Here is a 24,309-nt window from a genome sequence, read left to right as displayed (position 1 = left end):
GTGCAATAAAACACTCATCTGATGACATTCAATAACTGTCAATTTTGGCTTCTCTTACTTCCTCATTTTCCCAATCTTAAAATCAGTTAGTCCAAACTTTGAGAATTACATTGTTTTTAAAATTCACACACACATTTGTGTGCATTTCTCCTAATACATGTGCACAGTTTCTTTCTTTTATTGTGTGTTTTAACGGTGTTTCTAATTTATTTGTTTTATGTTACATCTTAATGAAGATTTTGTTTTTATCTTGTATTTTATTGCTAACTGCCTTGCACACCACTTTTTGGTGGAATGGTGGGATAAAAATTAAATAATAAAATAAATAATCTACCATTGGACTCACGTCCTATCCCTACGCGTTGCACCCCAAATGTTTTTAATATGTCCCCCCACCAAGTGAATCTGATTTAAAGGGGTCTATTTTGTGATGAAAAGAAGGCAAGAAGACTTGAAACTGCAGGAAAGGCACTGACCTGAAATTAGACTTAACAGTCTTTAGTTCATGCTGAGCAGCTGAAGGCCTTGAATTAACAAAGCACACTGTTTTACAATCATATTTACAGGGCTTGTAAATTATATTAATAAAGTCTAAATGGAATATGCACAATAGATGCAGGTCTCCAATGCCTAGAGTGCTTTCTTAGGGTCCCTTGGTGTGAGAAAATGTTGCTTGTACTTTTCAGTGATAGTTATCCCCATGAAACCATATGTGTATCTGCACTATATACTAGGCATACAGTGATTCACAGACAAGTACCTCATTTTCCCCTTCCTCCCACATAAATGGGGATTCCCCTTGGAGAAGAATCAAGCTGAGTAGACATATGAGGGAGAACTTATGCTGTTTCTAGTTCCACATATCACATTAACTTTTGTACTGAAACCCTAGGCAGCCGTTAAGCATAATGAATGTTACTTTTTAAATTTTTCTTCTGCATATCAAGTAAATGGCAGACAGCACTATGCTGCAGTTGCAAACGACTTTCTATAAATCCAAAATCTCACTTAATTGCTTCTATTATGACCTTTAAACATCTGGATCCTGAGTTTTACCTTATAAACATTAGCATTATTGCTGATATCACATTAATACAGTTTAATCTTTACTGTGAAATCTTCCTACTTTCCATGTATCATCTTCAGCTGTGTGTTTGTACATATGCAGCTATTTTCTTCTAGATGCAATGAGGGCCGCCATGTTTGTTTATTCATGTCTGCTTCATTCATGTATAAAATTGAGAGGTGGGATGGGGTCTATTTTTTTAAAAAAATGAAAGGCACGTGTGGGTGACAGCTAAACATCCATGCTCTGATAACCTCTCGTTTGGATTACTGCAATGCGTTATACGTGGGGCTGCCTTTGAAAACGGTCCAGAAACTTCAACTGGTGCAAAACAGGGCAGCAAGGTTATTAACAGGGACTGGCCGGCGAGATCACATTACGCCAGTCCTTTTACAACTTCATTGGCTGCCAGTCCAGGTCTGGGCCCAATTCAAAGTGCTGGTATTGACATTTAAAGCCCTAAACGGTTTGGGGCCAGGTTATCTGAAGGAACGCCTCCTCCCATATGTACCTACCCGGACCTTAAGATCATCTACAGGGGCCCTTCTCCGTGAGCCCCTGCCAAAGGAAGTGAGGCAGGTGGCTACTAGGAGGAGGGCTTTCTCCGCTGTGGCACCCCGGTTGTGGAATGAGCTCCCCAGAGAGGTCCGCCTGGCGCCTACACTGTACTGCTTTCGTCGCCAGCTGAAGACCTTTTTATTCACTCAGTATTTTAACTTAATTTTAACTTAAATTTAAATTTTACTGTTTTAACTCTGTATTTTAATCTTATATCAACTTTGCTGTGTGGTTTTATCCTGGTTGCGCTTTTTATACTGTATTTCGTAATTGTGTTTTAACCTGTTGGGTGTTTTACTGTGGTTTTAATTTTTGTGAACCGCCCAGAGAGCTTCGGCTATTGGGCGGTATAAAAATGTAATAAATAAATAAATAAATAAATAAACCCCCATTTCAGAGGAGAAAAGTGTCTGAAGCAGTGGGGTATGGTGTGTGTGTGCGTGTTTAGCTCCACTCACCCATTCGTGACCTGTGTTGGAAAAAATAGGCCCTCTGTACCTCCTGCTTTATACACTGACAGTGAAGATACATACAGAATAAACACAGCTGCTTCAACACAGAGGTTGGCCCTTATGACTGTGGTAGAAGAAGTTAGCTTGGTTTCTCAAGAATCAAGGCCTAGTTATCCTTTTTTTGTAGCAAATGGAGCTCTGCCTTCCAACCTAGTAAGAACAAGCCTAAGGTCCAGTCAGTGCATGCTTATTTTTGCCACAAGGGTGCTGCCTCTGCTTGGGGTTTTGCCTTGTCCAGCCCCACTTCCTAGCCTTTTTGTGGTACTATATGAGAGGCATCATTGGTCAAGTCATACAGTGGTGTTACCAAGCCGGAGCCTGTAGATTCCACCTTTACTTTTGTATCTGTTGCTGAAGGGAGATGGAGCTTGGCCATTTCCCTCTGCTTCCTCCCATGCCCGCTGTGCCATATACCTGAAGTCCTGCTTGCCATCCCAGTCAGAGAAGAAACTAGCCAGAAAATGAGCATCAGAAACTGAAGCTGTGGCTGCTTTAACACCCAGCGAGGCCCCCCCTCCAGGCTGCAACCTGGCAAACCCTAAACTGAAAGCCAAATTTAGAGCCAGCCTACATGCTTCTTTGTCATGGGCCTGTTTAGGGTGACCATATGACCGGATTTGCCCGGATTTGTCCGGGTTTTTGATGGCAAATCCGGGAGGGGGGAGGGGAAATCTGGATTGTTTTTTTAAAGAGCAGCTCTAATGGGAATTAACAAAATGCTTATAACTCCGTCATTTTTTAAGATAAAGAGATGAAACTTTGTACCATGATAGGATTTAGGTAGAGCTTTAGCCACACCCAATTTGAAACAGATCCGTTCATCCATTGATTTTTTTAGGAATTTTTTTAAAAAATGAGGTTTTAAAATTATTATTTTTAAACTGTCATTTTTAAAGATAAAGAGCTGAAAGTTGGCACCATGATAGCTTTTACGCAGAGCTTTAGCCATACCAAATTTGAAACAGATCTGGGGCCAGTAGCAAACCCTGTTAACAACAACAGCAGCTTGCAATGAGTGAAGATACAGTCAGAAAAGATATTTGAGGGAAAGGGAGAATGTAACACACAGAGTATAGCAAAAGCTTCAAAGTACAGCAAAACCTACAAAAATAGGAGTGAGTGAAGTTAATTTCAGATACATTGAATCTCTCAATTGTTCTTTATTTCAGTGATTTTAACATTAAGATGTTATGGGTACTGGACACGCCCCCTTGAGGGCGACCATGTTGTCCTCCTTTTTGGTTTCCAAAATATGGTCACCCTTGGCCTGTTGCCATGGCAACTAATCTCACCTTTGGAAGGATTCCCTGCTACCATCAACATAAGAGCACCAAACCACATGACAAGAACATCCGAGCATTATAGTGTGGAAGAAGCAGCAGTCAGGCCGTTATTGGCACTAACAGAGGCCTCACACATAGCACCACACAAAAAAAGATTGGCTTAGCAAGTGGACAATGGAGGACAAGAACATACAGCCCTTTTTGCCAAGTTGACCTCAGATATTTGCTGCTGGGTTGGAGCTTCTTTGTGCCATTGATTACAAGCACAGTCGGAGGAGATAGTTGGTCCCTGGTACTACATCTATGTAAGTTATTTGGTTCTTGAAATGATGAGGAAAGCAACCTCCTTATCCCAGGCTGCAATTGCAATTTAATGAGGATTTCAGGGGAAAGGAAAGGATGTCTTTCTGTGCCCTGAGCTGACATTTTCTTCGAGTAAGCTTTTTGTTGCTGTTGTGTTGTGTTGTTGAATAAGCTGGAAAAGCCAAAGTCACCTTCACAGTGTGCAACCAAACAAGCATATAGAAGAGACACACCTGTGAAGGATGGCCCCAAAATGCCTCTCAGGTAGTTTGAGCAAGGTAAAATAGAGAGGAAATTCTAGCCGTGTGAAGAGCAGCCCTTTCTCTGAGGAGTTTCACAAAGGTTAAAAAAAATGACAACATCCTTAGCTGGGAGTTCTCTAGCCCAACACCATCTGCTAGGGATTCTTTTAATGGATTCAAATGCACAATTAACCCAAATGAGCAGACCCTCTAGATCCAATTTTAAACAAAAATAATTAGAGTACAATGTGACTTCTGAGGTAGATAAGGAGAGCTAAACTTCCATTTCAGAGGAGAAAAGTGTATTAAATTAATACACACACATGCCCCCCCCCACACAGAGAGAGAGAGAGGTCACAACACAACTCACCCACACCACACACAAGACAGAATGCCTGTTTCATCATATCATTTTTTAAAAAAACATTTTTACAAGTACGATATGATGAAACAGGCACACTAGAAGAAAGATGTACTGACGAAATGGAATTTAAAAATTGTAGGAAGGGGCAAGGAAGGATTCAAATTCCCAATAAAAAGATGTACACACTAAACAGATTGACAGATAGAGGTGTATGCATGTGCACAATGAATTTAAATTAGAGGGGAAATTAGAATTTAAATTGGAAGCAGAAACTGAAGTAGAATCAGAAGAAGTGAAGCGAATTGAAACTAGGATTGGCAGACAACAAAACTACAGGATGATGATGATGATGATGATGATGATGATGACACACACACATTAAAGGAAAAAACCCTGAAATACAAAGAACAGGAAGTCCCAGTGCTAGGGAGAAAGGGGAGGGGGTGTAAACTATTCTAGACTAAGAGCGTATCTACATTAAGGAGAAACATTGCTTACCCAGGGCTTTTCGCTTCTTGGTTCTTTGGCACAATTATTATGGCCTGCATTACATGTGTGGAGAGGGGTGACCATGTGCTTTGAACTGAATACTTCCCCTCCTTTCACTTCTCTGAGACAGCACCATCTAGTGGCAGAAGATCCTGCTTTTTCCCAGATGTTACCAAATTAAAAGTGGTTCTTTTCATACCAGGATTTTCAGGGGATACTGCTGGGAGACACTCTGGTCATTGACAATGTCATGTAATGGAACCAAAATCTTCCGTGAGTTGCCAATCATTAGCATGCAAAAAATCACTTGTTTAGAGGAGCCCTAAGAGAGAGCTCAGCCTAGGGGGAAATCATTTTGAAACCAACTAACAGAGTGGAGGAAGCTAAGATATATACCTCTTTTATGAAACTCACAAGCACTCACAATCCCTCCCACAAAGCTCAGTGATTGGAGACCCCCTGGTAAAATGTGCCCTATGATTCATTGGGCCTGTCAATCACTCAGTTCTTCTCCCTCCCTCCCTCCCATCAGTGTTTAGAGAAACAAACCCAAAGATGATATTCGATGACAGAAGGTCTGCAATTCCAAAGCCCAAGTGATAACACTATGCCTCATGGTAGTTTGGATCACTTCGGAGAGAAGCCTGTTTTGTCTCAGGAAGCACCAGAAATGGTCTGAAGGGGGCTGATTTGGTTCAGGTTTGGAGGTTTTGTTAGAGAGAGAGAGAATGTTGTGTTTTTGAAACTGAGCCTTGTTCAAGCCTGTGTAAAATTATACACGCAGATAGAATATAATCTAAACTCACTAAAACCAAAGAGCTAAATATCTCATGCATATCTCTTCTCCCACTCTCAGCTGGTTATCACTCTTTCAAACCCTCAGTAGAGATAGTTAAAAATTCTTTACAATAACTGGTGTTTTTTTCAAAGCACACTTTCCAGATAAAACCATAGATCTTATCTGCTAGGTGATCTCATGCCTTTATTCAGGCTGATTTCCCCCTGGGAGATGGAAACCATAGACCAAGAAGCAAAACATTAAAAAAAACAGAGAAAAATAAAATTAAAAACTCACTCTTGCTACTAGACCAACCCAATACTGTTTTCTCAAGATTAGCTCATTTCCAAATCCCTGGTACTATTTTTGGCATCTGAACCTACCTATGTCTGCCAATTCTTTTTAAATGATAGTGCACTGGAATTTGCTCATGTTTTACAGCTACTGCATCTTGGCCTAGGGATTTTCCTACAAAAGAGAGATGGTACTTCGCTGGATATTTTGACAATTAACTTTACTTTATCAGGCAGACATTGCTTTTCGGTAAAGAGGCTACAATTCCCCCAGAACACAGGGTCAGGGGGAGATGTTTTTTTGGATGAAAGCCTCAGAATGAGTCCCCATAATACATGACCAACTATGGCAAGTGTTATATTATAATATCAGTGATAGGCCACCAGTTCTGTTCAATGCTGTCAGGAATATGATACAATACATTTTGAAAACACAGATAATGCAAACTTTTACCCGTAATGCTTAGACATTTAAGAAGCCAGAAATGTCTGAAAAACCTCACATTGAGCAGTAAATCACAAAGTGAGCCAAGTGCCTTTTCAAACATGAAATTACACCCTAATTTTCATTCTTTTATCAGGCAATGTTGATCAAGACAAATTGGGAAGAGTCCAGTAGGGATGTGCTCCGCTCCGATTAGGAGCGTAGAAGCAGTAGCGGATTGGCCTGCTCCGCCTTACCCAGAGGCGGAGTAGGAGCGGACCGCGGACCCCCTAGAAGCAAGGCGAAGAGAAGCGGCCATTTTTCGGAGCTCCGAGTTCAGGCGGAGCGCTCCGGTCGCCATCTTGAAAACATTTCGCCATAGGATTGCATTGCGGCAAATAATCGCGCATAACTACGTTGTTTTTGAAGCTATCATTCTGAAAATTCTTGTGCACAGAGAGTCGTGGGTGGGGGTCATTTTGAGACCACTCTCACCTCTCTGCATCGTACGGGTCGCGGGCTATATTTTTGTGAAAATCGGGTCAACCGCGCGGCTCAAACTGCGTTTTCGGCTTTTCGCCCATAGGATTGCATTGAGGGAAAGAATAGGGGATAACTGGGGGGGGGGGTTTAAGCTATCATTCTGAAAATTCTTGTGCACAGAGAGTCGTGGATGGGGGTCATTTTGAGACCACTCTCAACTTTCTGCATCGTACGGGTCGCGGGCTATATTTTTGTGAAAATCGGGTCAACCGCGCGGCTCAAACTGCGTTTTCGGCTTTTCGCCCATAGGATTGCATTGAGGGAAAGAATCGGGGATAACTGGGGGGGGGGTTTAAGCTATCATTCTGAAAATTCTTGTGCACAGAGAGTCGTGGATGGGGGTCATTTTGAGACCACTCTCAACTTTCTGCATCGTACGGGTCGCGGGCTATATTTTTGTGAAAATCGGGTCAACCGCGCGGCTCAAACTGCGTTTTCGGCTTTTCGCCCATAGGATTGCATTGAGGGAAAGAATCGGGGATAACTGGGGGGGGGTTTAAGCTATCATTCTGAAAATTCTTGTGCACAGAGAGTCGTGGATGGGGGTCATTTTGAGACCACTCTCAACTTTCTGCATCGTACGGGTCGCGGGCTAGAATTTTTTAAAAAATCGGCGGGAAAAATACCTTTTTCAAAGGGCTGAGGGGCAGAGTCAGCTCCCGGTCATGATGATCCCAAAGTTGGAGGAGGGCATAGGCAAAACAGGTAACTTGGGATTCTGGGAAACTTCTCTTTCTTCATCTGAACGGGCTTTTCCCCGTGTTTTTTAACACACCTCGCAGGGATGTTGTGTGTGGGGTGCCCGATTTTCAAAAATTCGCCAAAAATCAGGGGATGATGGGATTGCTTTGAAACTTGGCGTGCGTGTGTATATCCCCATGAGGTGTCATGGTGCCAAACATGAGGTTTCTAACTTGAACAGAAAAAAAGTTGTATAATTTTTTAGCTTTCAATGCAAGCCTATGGGGGGGGGAAACAGAGCTCCGGATCCGGATCCGGAGCTCCGGGCGGAGCGGAGCGGAAGTGGGCGGAGCGGGGGCGGGGCGGAGCGGCCCGATCTGAAAAATGGCGGATCTGCAAGTGAAGCGGAGCGGGGGGTCCGTGCACACCCCTAGTGTCCAGCATACTGCTTTTCAGATATTTTCATGCACATATTACAATATTTTTGATAGTATTTTAAGAAATTCCTGTTGGGTTTTTTGGATGCTGTGGTGCAAATACTTTGATGAAAGATGCCCTTTGACTCTGGTGTTTGCTTATCTCCTGAAGCCCCTTGTCTTTGGGAAATAGATATTCCTCCTTTTTCTGCACTATAGTTGTAGATGTTTCATTTTTCTCTACACATATATATTACACTGTGGAAGTCACTGCCGAAGATGATAAGAAGAGAGAGATAGAGCATGGTACAGAGAGGAAACAGTGAGAATTCTGACATCACCAAGTAGTCCTGGCTACTGGTGCGTGCTGCCTGATGGTTCCCACTTGGCGCCTCCTGCAACCAGGAGCAGCTAAGGTAACCAGAAACTTGCCAGGGCAGAAAAACTTAGCATTACATCTGAACCCAGAATCCTGGCTTGTCTCTCCTCTAACTTTTCAGAGTTTGAAGCCAGGGTTTGAAGTTGGCTTGCATATACTCTGCACACATCGTTCTTATGCAGCTTTGTTTTATTTCTCCTGATGGCTTGATCCTGCACTTTTTTATTGTGGTGTTTTCATGTTATTGGTTAAACATCTTGATTTTAATTCATTTTACTTTAATTGTAACTTTGTTGTTGTTAAGCTGACTTGGGAACCTCTTGAACAGTGGGCTATAAACACTTAAACAGATTCCAGCTGGACATCAGGAAAAACTTCCTGACTGTTAGAGCAGTACGACAATGGAACCAGTTACCTAGGGAGGTTGTGGGCTCTCCCATGCTAGAGGCATTCAAGAGGCAGCTGGACAACCATCTGTCAGGGATGCTTTAGGGTGGATTCCTGCATTGAGCAGGGGGTTGGACTTGATGGGCTTGTAGGCCCCTTCCAACTCTGCTATTCTATGATTCTATGAACTAAGTACATTCTCTAAATTAGGTCACGTTGTTAGGGTTTGTCCAGTTCATGCTACTTAATCACAGTTTTATGTAAACACATGTGAAACTCAGCAAGCAGTGGCATCACCAGTTCCTAGTTGCCCCATCACCTCCTTTTAGCAGAAAGAAACATTTCAGCATGCAGTGGGAAGAAAGAGGAAAAAGGTATGCATGTATGCAAGTAGAAAAGACAGGAGAAGGGGGCCGACAGGCAACCCTAACAAGGTGTCTCTGTCTTCTTTTCCCCCTCCTTCATGTACACATCTGTCTCTCTACCTCTGCCTCTATGGTCTGAAGTATCTCTTTCTGGCAAGTGGAAGAGGGGGGCCTTGAGTTGATACCTATGGTGTTGTGTGGGGCAGATGGCAGCTCTCAGGAGTCCAGCTTTGCCTCGGGGGCTGCCAGTTGTTATCAGCAATGTCATGGTCCTACTTTGGATGAACTTGGGAGCACAACAGAATGTGCCTTCTTAAAAAGGAGCAACATTGTCAGGAATAAACACAAGCCAATGCTGTTTCTTACTGCCCACACAGTACTGACACCACACCTGATCCTGGCTGCTGTTCAGATAAGTGTGATACAGGTGCATGACACACTGTGGATGCCACAGGCAGCGGATGGATCCAGCCAGCTGGAAAAATCTGTTGCATGAAGTACTTCCTGAGATCGATTTGATTTGTCACATGATCAGCCCCGAAATAAAAACCTTGGCCTTTTACCTTGTGGATGAGATTGGAATCCCCCTGGTTACTGTCTTCATCTCCAGAACTTTTCTGTTCCTCATCTGATGTGACATCTTCCACAGGAATCACAGAGATAGGGCACACCTTGTAAGGCTCTGTGTAGGCACTGCAAAAAGAGGAAACAAGTTATCCCACGAATGCTCTCACCAGACATTAACAAAATGGGGGACTGTATGTACCATACTGTGAATTATAGGCCTTAGTATCCGTGTGCCAGGTCTAAAGACCAGGAGGCTTGTGTTGTAGGGTAACATACATTAACAGCAGCAGCAGCAGCAGCAGCAGCAGCAGCAGCAACCCCCTTGTTGGCAGATGGAGCTGCTGGATCAGTACTACCTGACCTGGTTCCCGCAAGATATTTTGGACTACAACTTCTAGCATTTCTGACCATTAGCCATGCTGGCTGGAGCTGATAAGAGTTGAAATCCTAAACATCTTGAGGGCTCCAGTTGAGGAAAGTCTGTACTAGAATCTCTGCCAAGACATGACAAAAGGAACTGAGAAAATTCAGGCACCCATTTTTTTTAACATTATACATTTCTTACACATGTAGAACATTTCCTCTACCACTGAATTATGGGCCGTACCTTGTCTTCACAACTCCATGAGGTAGGTTAGGCTGACAGTCATTCAGTGACTTGCATGGCTGAGTGGGGTTTCAACCCAAGTATCCCAAGTCTAACACCCCACCACACTGGCTGAGAACTTTCTAGTTTGAATAGTTCATATGTGCTGGTAAACATAATGTGAATATGTTGCATATGTGGGGAAAAAGGTTGTGTGATCCTCATCTTTCTCTCCAGAACAATACACTGACTTCAGGAAGGCTATTTGAGAATTATAGTCTAAAAGGATTTGGTACACAAGCTACCGTATTTCTTCGATTCTAAGACGCCATCGATTCTAAGACGCACCCCATTTTTAGAGATGTTTATTTAGGGAAAAAAGTGTGTCTTAGAATCGAAGAAATACGGTAAGTGGAATTTGCTTACCCTGATTTTCAGCTCTTGGATATCCATCTTGTCCCTAACTTGCAGTTGTCTCCTGCAATTTTGTAATCTAAAAATTCTGGTCCCATGATAATTTGGCCAATCCAATTCTAAAGGATAATCAAGATGACCATTTTCACATTTTAGTTGTATCATGAGTTGATGCTCTCATTCTGGAGCATTCAGCAGCCTTTTTAAAAATTTGCCAACATTGTCTAGAAATCCATAGATGTTGAATTTGTACCCTATGTTCATTTCTATATTCATTATTTCTTGTAAATAAGGAAATGATCTCCAAGTTCTTTATTTCTTCTACATAAGGAAATGATCCTTAAATTCCTTATTACTTGGAGGGATAAGAAGCTGAGGTGGAAAACCATCTAGCTATTTTTGTATTCTCATTCCAAGCAAGTCCTAGACTAATCATACCTCAGACAATAGCTCATAACAATTGTTGTTAATAATGTCTGGTGTGCATGATGAGGCCATAATGGCTTTAAAATGAACATCAACTGCTTAGGGAAGAAACCTGTGGAACATTTTCATGGAAAGCATAAAAGGCAACTGTGTAAATGCAAGTCATTATGATCCCCCCAAGCATGGTAGTAGGCAACTCATCACCTTTATGATTCCACCACCCCCACTCTCCTCCTGTTAGATACTTCAGCAAACAGCCTTTAATTCAGAAAATAGCTCCAGGTTGAAGAAGAGGCAAACTCTCTTTCACTTCATTGAGTGCTGATGTGCATGAGCTGGGAACCATCACTCATATCCCGTCAATTATGTGGTTCCCAATAATTTTGCTCTAAACCATGTTCATTTTGCATCATTTGGTCCAAGTTTCTTTTAGTATCTTTTTCAACCATAGAAGCCCCCCCTGTTCCCAAACACCCAGAATGTTGGAGTCAATGTTTACTTGATAACCAATTCCCCAAATGCTGCAGCAATCCAATTGTACAAAAATCAAGCTGAAAGCCACTCGGCCAGAATAGCTCTGTGAACAGATATTAGTACTTCTTTTCAGATTTTTGTCTATTCATATGCAACATCTGGACAAGATGTTTTTGGTCATCAGCACCTTTCCCTCTAAATCCACCATTCAGTTTAACCACTTCCACCATTTCTTTCAAGAAGAAGATGCCATAGCTCAGTGACAGAGCACACGCTTTGCACGCAGAGAATCCCACATCTAATCTCCGGCATTTCCAGTAAAAAGGATCAGGCAACAAGTGAGGGGTAACTCTGCCTAAAACCCTGGAATATCATTGCCAAATCAGACTGGGCTAGATGAACAAACAGCCTTGCATGCAAAAAAGTCTCAGGTTCCATTTCTTGGTAGGCATGGGGAAAACTCCCATCTGAAACCCTGGAGAGCCTCTCCCTGCCAGTGTAGGCTACACTGACCTAGATGAGCCAATAGTCTGGCTCAGTATAAGGCAGCTTCCTAGGTTTCTAACTTTTTCTCTGTGTCCTTTCTATCTGTATTTACATGGAGATGAGGCTTTTCAGCAAGGAACATCTAGGCCACATGTGTTGGGAGGATAAGCAAAATGTGAAATTGTGAAAAAGAAAAAGGAAAGAAACATGGTTGTTTAAAATGCAACATAAAAGATTAAAAACTTCCTCAAACCATTCAGAAAATAACATAAAAGCCAGTCCATAAAGGTTCCTGCTGGAAAGAAAGGAGACCCAGTATTCCACAGCTTCCTAAGGGTTGGAATAAAAAATACATAGATCACATTAATTCTGTCAATACATTTTTAAAATGACAAGTGATTTAGTAAGACCATCTCCCTGAATGGTCCTGGAATGAGATATGATGTTTTATGGCATAGATATTCAGGGCACACAAAGTATATGATTACAAATGCATCCCCTTTGCAAGCATTCGTCTTCTCTCTTGATTATTTATGATGGGCAATCTCTCCTCCAGGTTGGAAAGCTATTATTCTTTACAGTACAAGAATGTTAAGCAAAAATGTTCTCCAGAAAGGGCAGCAGAACTTGTCAACAAGCTAAGGATTCCCTTTGGCTGAAGGAGTAAAGTAGCTAGCAGCAATCAGGCACTAGTACAGTTGAGAAGTGCTTTGCGGTAACAGAATATCGACGCTCTGGCAGAACTTGAACTTCAGGAGTTAGCTACTGCTTTCAGCTCAACTTCTAAATGACAGCAGACCAGGTGTATGCTGCAGCCCAACTCCCTCAGTTTGGAATCCATACCCCAATACAAGGTGAGACTCACAAATTTGGACCTGGGCTCCTATTACTGCATACTGGATCTCCTCTGTCTGGCCCCACTACTCAAGCATTCCTAGTCAACTCTACTACTAGCCAACCGTTTCCTCAAATGGTGGTGGGTCAACAGGAGCAAAGTCTCTTTTTCCTTCCCATTTCACGCCAGGCATCATTAGAATGATGCAACAGTGCATCTCAGGCCAGTGGAAGCTGCTAGCTCTGATTTCCATAGGGCTGTGAATCCATTCTGGGTTTCAAACAGAACCATCCAGAATTCTAAAGGAGCTATTCAAGGTGCTTGACCTATGCTGGGGATCGGGTTCAGCACCTTGGATAACTCCTTCAGAGTTCTCACTCGTTTTGACTGAAACCTGGAATGGAATCACAGCCTTACTGAAATAGGAGACACCAGATTCCACTGTTTCAGGTGCAAGGAGTCCTGGTGTCTCCTTTGCACCTGGGCTGCTGCTTCTGCAACATTCTGGGCATTTTGATGGAGAGAAAGAGAGAGGGAGAGAGAGCGAGAGCGCTCTGCAACTGTGTCATTGCCAGACCAGTTTGGGAGAAAGGAAATCAGGGTGATTGGAAACCTGGTGGCATCCCAGTGACTTCCAAATTGCTCTCAGAAAAAGAGCAAGCAAGAACAGTTGAAATATTGTTTGTCATTTTGGGGAAAAAACTCAGTTGGCAGAGTCCAGTTCCAAACAGGGACTAAGGACATGGCTAGACGGGGCGATATCCCAGGGATCGCTCCAGGATCGTCCCTGTGCATTCACATGATGCACAGGGGATCATGGGAACAGGGAGGGATGATCCCTCCCTTGGCCCGGGATATCACCGTATCCTTTTAGCCCGCTTTTTCCTTGGTCTCGAGATGATCCCAAGACCATGGAATGTGTGGCCGGGCGTCATGGGTTGTCCAGCTCCTTGTGAGTAATCGTGAGGAGCTGGGACATGGGCACGGGGTCCATCTGGGTTGGGGTTGGGGGAGCGGGGAATTTGTTTTTTTAAAAAACCTTACGTTTTGCATTTGAGTGCTCGTGCGCTCCTTCTTAAAAAAACACAAAATGGCAGCCACAATGTCCTCTTCCTCTTGGGACATCGCAAGCCATGTGTAGACAGAGGGGGAGATCTCATGATAACCATATCGCGAGATCCTCCCGCCTCTGTCGCACTAGACCTGCTAGGTCTAGCCATGGCCTAAGTGAGCTCACCAATCACAAGGGTGGAATACATACATAGTGAATAATAGTGTTTCTGTTTTAAACACTAGTTTGTGTCCTGAGATTGTCACCTGACACATAATCAGTATGATTTCCATCTACATTGCTGGTTACCAGCATGGGGCAGGGGGAGCCCTACACTCAACCAAATTATGCGGGAAAAGTCCATCCTAAATATTGAGTATTTGCCCATTCCTGCTTTATGTAGAATACAAAGGCAGAACCTCTTTCCTCCTACATATATTTGCTAGTTTCCTCAGTCTGAAGTAGCACAATCCCAGAATGGCTATACCTCATGATTTTCCTGAATGTGTATCACTATGCTACCCCAAGACAGAATTCCCTTCCTTGGCTAGTGACTGTCCACTTAATGATGATGATGATGATGATGATGATGATGGTGGTGGTGGTTGCTTGGGATCCCTCCTAAAAACAAATGCGAACAATTTCTTCTGACATTACCCTGCAGTGGTTTTCATGGCAAAATGAATGACTTGACAGTATTGCTTTAGATTGTTCATAAAGGAACATAAAAATATACTCTGTTGTTGCTTTCTTACAATCCCTACTGATAACTTAATGAGCTCCAGTGGGACAAAAACTAGCTGTTCCCTCATTTAGATTTAACGACGATGAATTATATTTCAGCTACATAATGTGTCTCTGGAAGTAGTATCAGTGTTGATTCACTGATCTCAAGCAAAGTTCCATTTTGACGCTCCCTACTCATTTATTTGGTTGGAGTAGTAGTAGTTGTTATTCTATTAATGCTAAGAAGTCTTGTCTGTCAAACACGGCAAGCACAGTGAATATTTCAAGAGCTGTATTCCATTGTCAAGATTGCATGGAACAAGCTTACAGAGAGATGAGAATGAGAGAAGGCAGATATTAGAAACATATTTTCAGTTGACTGAGAACAGTACTAAAGGGGAGAGACAGTATTACGTATTTGAATACAGTGTTCAACGATATAAAAATCCATAGGAGTTGTTAACCTGAGCCAAACCAAATCTATATGTTCTTGAGTTCCATCAAACGTAGCATGCACTAACAATACTAATACAGTCCTTGGTTCTGTTCACACCACGGTTGTATATTTATTTATTTATTTATTTATTTATTACATTTTTATACCGCCCAATAGCCGAAGTTCTCTGGGCGGTTCACAAAAATTAAAACCATAATAAAACAACCAACATGTTAAAAGCACAAATACAAAATACAGTATAAAAAGCACAACCAGGATAAAAACCATGCAGCAAAATTGATATAAAATTAAAATACAGAGTTAAAACAGTAAAATTTAAATTTAAGTTAAAATTAAGTGTTAAAATACTGAGAGAATAAAAAGGTCTTCAGCTGGCGATGAAAGGAGAACAGTGTAGGCGCCAGGCGGACCTCTCTGGGGAGCTCATTCCACAACCGGGGTGCCACAGCGGAGAAAGCCCTCCTCCTCATATTTATTTTAAACCAATTTCATTGTCATGCTTCCCTACCCGCCAGAGAAACCTGAGTACCAGGGTGGTGAGAATTCTCTGTTAGAGACCCCCAGTCCTCCTTACCAAGAACAACTGTCCTCAAGGTTCCCTGGACAAAAGGGATGGTTATTAAACTAGTATGGTGGAAATATTCTTAGATTTCAGATTTAGGCTGTGTTCACACATAACACTAAACCATAGTTTAGTAATCTGTGTACAAGCAAGAAGGAGCCAGTGCGAGGCATTAGGCTCATGTGCTTCTCTGTCCCCTTTTCCTTTCCTGTGTGGCTGGGAGGAGGAATAAATCAGAATTCAGTTTTGCTTTAATGTTCAAGGATTGCTTTCTCAGGGTCAAACCACATGTTACATTAATTACTAAGCATGCAACAACTCCTCTTGATTTTGTTGGGTGCTGATCTTGATCAGGGCCACTGGGCAAGGAGAGGGGAGATTTCAGTCTTCCCCTACAACTGCTTCCTTCCCAAATTTCCATCATTGTTGTCGTCATCTATACCGCTCCATAGTCAAAGCTCTCAATGGTGCCAACTTTTCTCTTTTAACCCCTCATGGGTTTTGTGAAGGAAAGAGCTGTGGGAAAGATTTAAAACCCCCTCCCTCTGCATAGTTGTCCTAATCTGGATTAGGCTCTGCACACTTGCTTTCAAATAAATAAAAAGAAGGGGGCAGTTACACACAATGTAATTGACATCACATGATGTTTGACCTTCGGGAAAGCTTATTGTGTCTGTGGCCTTTGCTAGATGAGGGTTTAGCCTGGGCTGATACCCGGGTTCACCCCTGTGCGTACAGATGACGCGCAGGGGATCCCAGGGCCCGGGATAACTGGCACCACTTTTGGCCCGGTATTTCCGCAGCCCCAGGCTGAGCCTGGGGCCGCAGAAGGTCTAGCCCGTTCCGCAGCTTATCCCGGCTATGTGGCTTACTCACGAGTAGCCAGGAGAAGCTGCGCTGTGCTTATCGGGCCAGGGGGAAATCGTGGGGGGGGGGAGATCAGGGCCGGGGGGGGGAAAGAGCAGAGCCAGGGTGGGGAGATCGCGGGCGGGGAGGGGGAGGGAGATTGGGGGCAGGGGGGAGCGGGGAAACCTTTTTTTAAAAACAACAACAACTTACCTGAGTGCTCCTTTGCTCCGGTCCCTTTAAAACATATTTTAAAAATGGTGGACGCAATGGGGCTTACTTTACCCCGTCGCATCTGACGTCTAGCTAGGAGCGACAGCCCACGCTAGCTGCAGCGCGGGCTGGCCCCTCCACACGCCGGGATTAACAGGTATGTCTAGCAAAGCCCTGCATGTACTAAAGTCACGTCTAGGGTCAGCCCACAGCATACTCAGGCAGCTGCTAGGGCCCATGCACAATGGCAAAACCCATGAAGGCCAACTCAAGCCTAATGCTGTGCAGAGCTCTTCTGAAGTTTAGCGAGAAAAGCACAGAAGGAAAGGAATGACACACCAGCGATCCAGGAGCTTGGATGCACATCTGTCCTTCCAAAGGTAAAGCCAGGTTCCCCACTCCACCCCACCCCACCTATCTTAGAGCCCTATTCATTTATTCCCCCTCACACACACACATATACTCATGAGGGAAGCAAGATCATGCCTTCTGGCTCTCCTCCTCACCTCTCACCTTCAGTGGAAGGTGGGAAAGGGGCCTGTTTGCACATTCAGCTGTACATACAGTGCTTGTGTTTCACAGTACAGGAACCCTTGCATGATCAGGGCTCTTGTTAGCATGGAAGATTTTATTTATTTCCTTCCTCTGACAGGCAAAGATTCTGGCAGACCTTTGGTATACAAGCTGGTCTGTTGCTGAAGGGGTTTTTAATTGGTTGGGTGCTGTTTATTTCTTTTATTGTTGTGTATTTAATTGTGTTTTCAGTTATTTGTTTTTATGTGATGTTTTAATTAGAAGCTTGTTTTTAATCTCTCTTTTATTGTTTGCTACTGTGAACATAAATGTATCCCTCCGTGCTTGCCATGGTCCTGATCTGGATCAGGGTCCTAAGTGGCTGCTTTTTTCTTTTCTTTTTCAAGTAAGCAGCCACTGCTAAGCTTTCTTTTTATTTATTTTTCAAAGTGTGCATAACATAATGTTTAGTTTGACCCTTATGCTAAAGGAGTTCAGGCCTTTAACCTTGCCCAAGGACTGGTGGTAACAGCAATTGATCCAGAGAGTAGTTCCAGAATGCCCACTTTTACGGCCTTCCTGGGATGCGAGCAGCACAGTGCACTCAGGGCTATTTCCCTTATTGTTTTCTTGGCTTTGTTCACTTCCCCTTCTCCCCACACCACACCTGCATAAACTCTGGCCAAGCATGCAAAATCAATATTGTAGCACAGGGAGAACGAGCACCCAGAGGAAAGGTTGATACAGCAGAGCAGAAGTCAGTGGAAGAAAACAAGAGAAGAGCCATTTGGAAAGCAGAGCAATTTCCAAGGATCCAGTGGGCAGGAACAGAGCAATGTGACTCAGGACAACAGAACAGTCAACACTCTACTCCTGCACCCCAGCCCCATCTGTTGCAGCGATTTATTATTATTATTAGTAGTAGTAGTAGTAGTAGTAATAATTGCATTTATATCTCGCCTTTTTCCTCCAAGGAATCCAAGGTGGCGTATATAATCCTCCTCCTCTCTGTTTTATCCTCACAACAACAACCCTGTGGGGTAGGTTGGGCTGAGTATGTGACTGGTCCAAAGTCACCCAGTGGGTTTCCATGGCCAAGTGGGGACTAGAACCCGGATCTCCCGACTCCCAGTCCAACACTTTAGCCACTACACCACAGTATAGTGGCCACGATCCACAGTATTTTCTTTCCATCCAATGCCTTCTTCCCCAGTTGCAGAAGACTTCACGTAGACCTTCACACCTTAACTAGGCAGTAAATATCCTATGAGAATTAGCAGGACTTTGCTCAGGAAAGCAGTGCCGGTACACACAACACAACCTTGGGTGATACAAGCATGGAGGTAAGGGACGTATTTAGACAGTTTGGAGTTTTGGTTAACTAGCACCCCTAGAATGGGTGCTTTGAGGAGCAGCCCTTGAAGGTGCTGGCTAGTCCACTTTTCTCCTCCCTTTTTCTTCCCTGATTGGGGAAGGCACAGGAGAAGCAAAGCCCATTCAGAGTTCAGCTGGTTGCTGGCCACCAGCTGAGTCACTTTACTGCTGCTCGCCATCCCTATTATGATGACAAGTGACAGGTGATGCACCTGGGCACCCAGCTGACACTTGGAGAGTAGCACTCCCAAGTCATTTTTCCTCCCCTTCCCCCTGAAACATCCCTATTTAGTGCAAGGAAGGGAGCTGCTTAACATCGTAGCATGTTTGCCCCTGATCGCCGCTCCATGATGCTGTTCATAAGCTATTAAGCACTTGAGCTGGCCAAGTCTCTCCCCCCGCCCCGCTGCCTTCTTTTCTCAACTGACATCCTAACATGCTATACATCCTGTAAGCCCAAAGCCCTTTGGTCTCTCTTTTCGGAGGTTTAAAAGAATTCCCCCCCCCTTTCCACTACCTTATTTTTCTGTGGCCTCTTTTTCCTTCCAAACTGATGGGCACTAATCCATCTAAGTTTGATATTTGAGGGAAGGATGATAAATACTATTGGACTGGGAATCACGTTGCAAAGATTATGGCTAAAAGGAAATAAACCATCACAGTCCTTGCTTCTGTGATTGTTATTCTGATAACCCAAACTTAACCTGCTTTATCCTTAATTTTGCTTATCCAAGCAAGAAGGCAAACCTAAAGTATGTTAAATATTGGGGCAGTGGCGCGGGGAGAGGGAGATTCAGTTTTTCTCATGTGATCAGTTTATATTCCTCCCTTTCTAGTCCTTGAGCTAGAAGATAACAGAAGAGATGTCTTGACGTCGTCTTTCCCCCCGGGTGGGCCCCCCCTCCGAATATGCACTGTGTCACTTAGAAGACGCAGCCGCAGATTTGAAGCCATCCCGAGACAAAGAGGCGAAGATGCATGGCTGAAAAGTTAGGACTTGCCCTGACTTTTCCAGCCACAGCAAGGTCAGCCTGGCTCTTTCGCCAGTCTGTCCTCACTCAGATCCACTCCGGGGGGCATTTCCAGGTGGAAGGTGACCTCCTATTGGTTGCCAGAAGCTGTGGGAAGGGTAGGGGCATGGCGAGCCTAATGGCTGCTGGAAAGCCCGCACTGTCTCCCCTCGTTAGGACAACTTGCCACCACCCTTGCACAGGGTTTGGTGGTGGAACCTTGTGAAGACACCCCCAAAGTTAAACAGGCCTGGACTTCACTCGCCTCCTTAGCTATGCATTCTCCTCATTTCTTCAATGGTTAGGCAATAATCCAGTGGCACAATGAACCCCCATGTGTCCTTTTTGGAGTCAATACCTGGCCCTGACATATTCCAGCTTGGATTTTTTTTAGGTTGTAGTATTTTCCTCTTTCCTCCTTGTACTTAGCACACAGACACCCATATATATATATATTACATATGTGAGAAGTTATTTCCTGGTCTATTTCTAGCTGAATCAGTTGAAAAACTGTCCAGCTGCATAGCATTCCTGCACAATCTGTAATAATGGTGACTAATGATCATAAAAGGATGTTCCCGTTGCTCTGTTATCTTTCCCCATTAGAAGCTCATCAAAAGGAGATATGTTAAGAAAGTGCCCAGGAGGCTGCAAAGTGGCATAGCACAGAGATGAGCCGCTTGCTCAGCACAAGTGAAAGCAGCAGCAGCAGCAAAACAGATCTAGGAACAGATTGAGAACCGTTGTAACAGCTTTGCTGGTCTCTCTAGGAAACGGCCTTTTTGCAATTTGTAACAGTTTGTCCTAGCAGATGCAGAATTAGGTTTCGCTCCCTGTCTTTCTCCCTCGCTCCCTCTAAGATAAATGGCTGCATTACACTTACGTAGGAGCACATTCTCATTTGGTAAGAATGTCTCGGTATATTACGGCACTAATTGTTATGAATGGTGCTATTAATGACTGCTACAGTAGCAAACCTTGCAGAAATGCCTTCTTCCTGCAGCACGGGATCTCTTTTATGGCTGCAGCTCTTCAAAGTGCTGACAGTGGAGCCGACAGCATCAGTGGCCCCATTCAGAAGATACCTTAAACCATGGCTTTAACCATGGTGATTAAGCCAGAAAGCCAGACTGTGTTCAGAAGACACCTTAAACCATGGCTTTAACCATGGTGAATAAGGCCTTTTTGCTTTATTTACCGTGGTTAAAGCCATGGTTTAAGGTGTCTTCTGAACACAGCCTGGCTTTCTGGCTTAACCTCCGTGGTTAAAGCCAAGGTTTAAGGTATCTTCTGAATGGGCCGCTGATGCTGTCTGCTCCACTGTCGGCACTGAATGGGCTATGTGGTTGTTGCTTGCTTCCTTTTACTTCACTGTGTGCAGAAAGGAGAAGCGTTCATCCCTATTGTAAGACAGGAGCAGGAGGCAAAGCGATGGTAAGGAAACATGATCCCCCCCCACATCACAGCTAGATCCTGAGGCCTACTTCTTACGAACAAGAGCTGAGGTAATAATTCTATGTCTGATTTGATCTGCACAACTTCATACTGTAAGGGAGGTTTACCTGACAGAAGGCTCCAAAGTGTTAAACATGGACCTTTCAGCTTTGGCAATAAAGACCTATAAGTGTTGGCAATAGTTGGAGAATGTGTAACAAAATAAATGTTGTCCTAAGGAGGCATTTGGATAAATTCAGATTTTGCACCTCTTTATGCTGTAATATCCCTCACCTCTCACACACATATTGCCTAATTATAATTTCATTTGAGCTGAGTCACATATTATAGAATACTCATCATCATCCTATAATGGCAGAGAAATTCAGCCCTCGAACCTCTTTCAGTCCAAGGGCTGAATTCAATTTTGGAGAAACTAACTTAAGTCCCATTGATTTCAGTGGGTCTACTATAAATATGAGTAAACCTGAATCTACCCCACCCACAGGAGTTGAAATGTTTTCAAATGTTTGCCATATCCATGACCACAATGATCTTAAACCCAGGACTGCTACCATCTCTAAAGTAACCACAATTTAATTCACCCATACTTGGAATGGTGGCCGCTATATTGTTGCCCATGTTTATATTTCTTTGTTTTTCTATGGCAGAGATGGGAAACTTCAGAGTGTTCATGGGATAATTTCTAAGCCCTGGAACCCACCAGGATCGAAACCCCTGGCCACTGAAATTGTTGCCACTGAATTGCTTCTGAAAATCAGTGACAGCAAAAAAGAAGTCGTATTTTCACTTTAAAACAAGGTGTGCATTTTATTAGGGGGAAATTGTTTTCAGAAAAGTGTACATTAGGGGAAATTTGTATATTTATGTACAGTCTTAGAGCTGGATCCATATTTTGAGTACACCCATTGAAATCAGTGGAACAACTAACTTAAGTCCCAATGATTTCAATGGCTCTAATTTAAGGGTGGATTCATCTCCTAATTGTTAAAAATCTCAATTTCCATCCCATGTCCCTGAATAAACTCATGAATCTTTTCCTCTTTCAAATGAGCCTGCACAATTCATTTTATGTCCAATTTGGCTGGTGGCCTTTTTGCTCAAATCACAGCATATGCTGCATTAAACACTTGGAGCACATTAATATGCGTGCTAGCAAGGCCAATGTGTGAGCATGTCTGCTTCTCAGATATACTTCTTTGACTGAAGCACTATCAGTCAGCCCTCTGATATTCCCAGACTATAATGGCACAAAACTATTTCAAAGATAGGGGCCTATATAAAGTCAGATGACATATGGTGGGAATGCAAAAGGGATATAGTATGAAGACATTTAACGGGTCCCTTATGGCATAATATCTTCCTAGCCAAAACCCTTCTTGAAAGGTCAGTACCAGTGATATGAAGACAGGTTAAACCTGAGAATTCAAAGGACACCTGGAAAAACTTGGCCATTGCAAAAAGGTTTGCTCTGCAGCAATCTTGTCAAAGGGGCCTTCAGTATTTCAAAATGAAAGCTGTTACAAAGTGATTGCTGTATCCTGGGAATCTCCTTTCAAATTCTTAGCCTAGAATCTGAAATGTCCGTGAGAATGTCCGTGGGAATGCTACCTCTACACTCTTCCCCATCTACCACCAGGGAGCTCATTTCTTGTTTTATCAAACCATGGCTTCGCTCGGTAGGAGGACTCTAAAAAGGTAGATGGCCCTGTAGGAATATATCTACGCAAGGCAGACATGATAAAGCATCTAAGTATTCATCTCACTTCTGGGCCTTAGCAACTCTCCACAATAATCTTGGCTGCTCTAACAATGACAACGTGTTCTGCGCCTGCAATTCCATTCTGAGCTCCTCCTGATCAATGGGTTCAGTGCCTACTCCCTAAAAGCTGACATCTCCATCTTGCTCATCAGCTACAATTGCAGAGCGTTTTATCTGGTGCGTAAAAGCAGCAGGAGTCGGCATGGTTTAAATCTCAGGCAATCAGCCCAGCATCTCTCCACCTTTGCAATACAAATGACAGACAGACAAATTGAAACATGAACTTTGTGCTTAGTTTTGCTCCCACTTCTCCCTCTTAGGGTGGACTGTCCACCTTTTTATTGTTTAAACTTAGGGCCACTTATACATTTGTGGAATTAAAAATTCATTTAGCACTTTTAAAAAAAAATACATGCAAGGTTGTTGTTGTTATTGTTTTTAAAAAAAGCATGAAAATTGTTCTAGGGACAGAAAGACCTCATAATGTCATGGCCTGGCATGAACCACTCAGCACTGGGCATGGCCTGCTTCAAAATGGGAGAACTGGTTTTTCCTGGGCACACTCCTGAGGAAAATGCTGTACATCAGAACAAAAAACGGATGAGTGTGCCTCTACAGCTCAAATTATGTACATCAGTACACACCCTTCCAACGCCATCTTATGTATGTCTACTCGGAAGTAAGTCTCATTGAGTTCAATGGGACTTGCTCCCAGGTGAGCGTGTGATTCCTTAACTATTGGTACTAGGGCATATCTCATCTCAAATGCCATCTGGTGTTCCCAAGTGTCTCACTGAGAAAAATAGGGGAGGGTTATGGAAGATGATGAATAATATATATAGATATCTTTATTATTATTACCATACGGGGTTGCTTAGAGCACAAAACTAGCTGGAAGGGGGGATCTACACTACTGCTTTTAAAGCACTTTGAAAATGTTTTGAAAACTGTATATGCAGTGTGTCCTGGGCTCCAACGGTTGTCAAAACTATTATAAAGCGCTTTAAAGCGCTTTAAAGCAGTAGTGTAGATCCCCCCGAAGTCACACTATTTAACCTAAGTCATTTGATCCCTATTCTTAAACATATGGGGTTAGATCCAGACTTAGCTGCACTTAGAGTAGATCCTTTGAAAACAATGGGACTTCAGTTAGTCAAAGTTGCTGAATAGATAGTTGTCCCTGCTGATGTCATCAGCCTGTGCTGCAATGCCGGGTTGACCATGCACTCAGCAACCATGCATCTGCATGGTGCTAGCTGTAGCACTCCCTTCCACCACAACCTCCTGACATCAAAGTTAAGGGTGGGAATGCTTCATCAGCTGCCACTGGAATATGCAATAGCTGTAAACCTTGGGTTGGATCCAGATTTTATCAGGTCCAGTGGCACTGGCAGAAGTGGACTTAAGAAGGGCCATGCTGGATCAGACCAAGGCTCCATCTACTCGAGCACTCTGTTCACACAGTGGCC

The 24,309-nt window shown here is 43.4% G+C and overlaps 1 protein-coding gene across 1 annotated transcript in view; it reads right to left on the bottom strand.

Annotated features, from left to right (window-relative positions):
- The window catches only part of FGD5 (FYVE, RhoGEF and PH domain containing 5), a 178,803-nt gene that overhangs the window by 88,021 nt on the left and 66,473 nt on the right, over positions 1–24,309 (bottom strand). The window contains exon 3 of the mRNA XM_063121407.1: positions 9,647–9,776. Within this exon, the coding sequence (XP_062977477.1) occupies positions 9,647–9,776 (130 nt within the window). The remainder of the gene's footprint in view (positions 1–9,646; positions 9,777–24,309) is intronic.

Source organism: Elgaria multicarinata, chromosome 3 (assembly GCF_023053635.1).
Source record: "Elgaria multicarinata webbii isolate HBS135686 ecotype San Diego chromosome 3, rElgMul1.1.pri, whole genome shotgun sequence".
Classification (NCBI taxonomy): Eukaryota; Metazoa; Chordata; class Lepidosauria; order Squamata; family Anguidae; genus Elgaria; species Elgaria multicarinata.
Note: the sequence above shows the minus strand (reverse complement) of the source record. Positions and strands in the feature narration are given on the sequence as shown.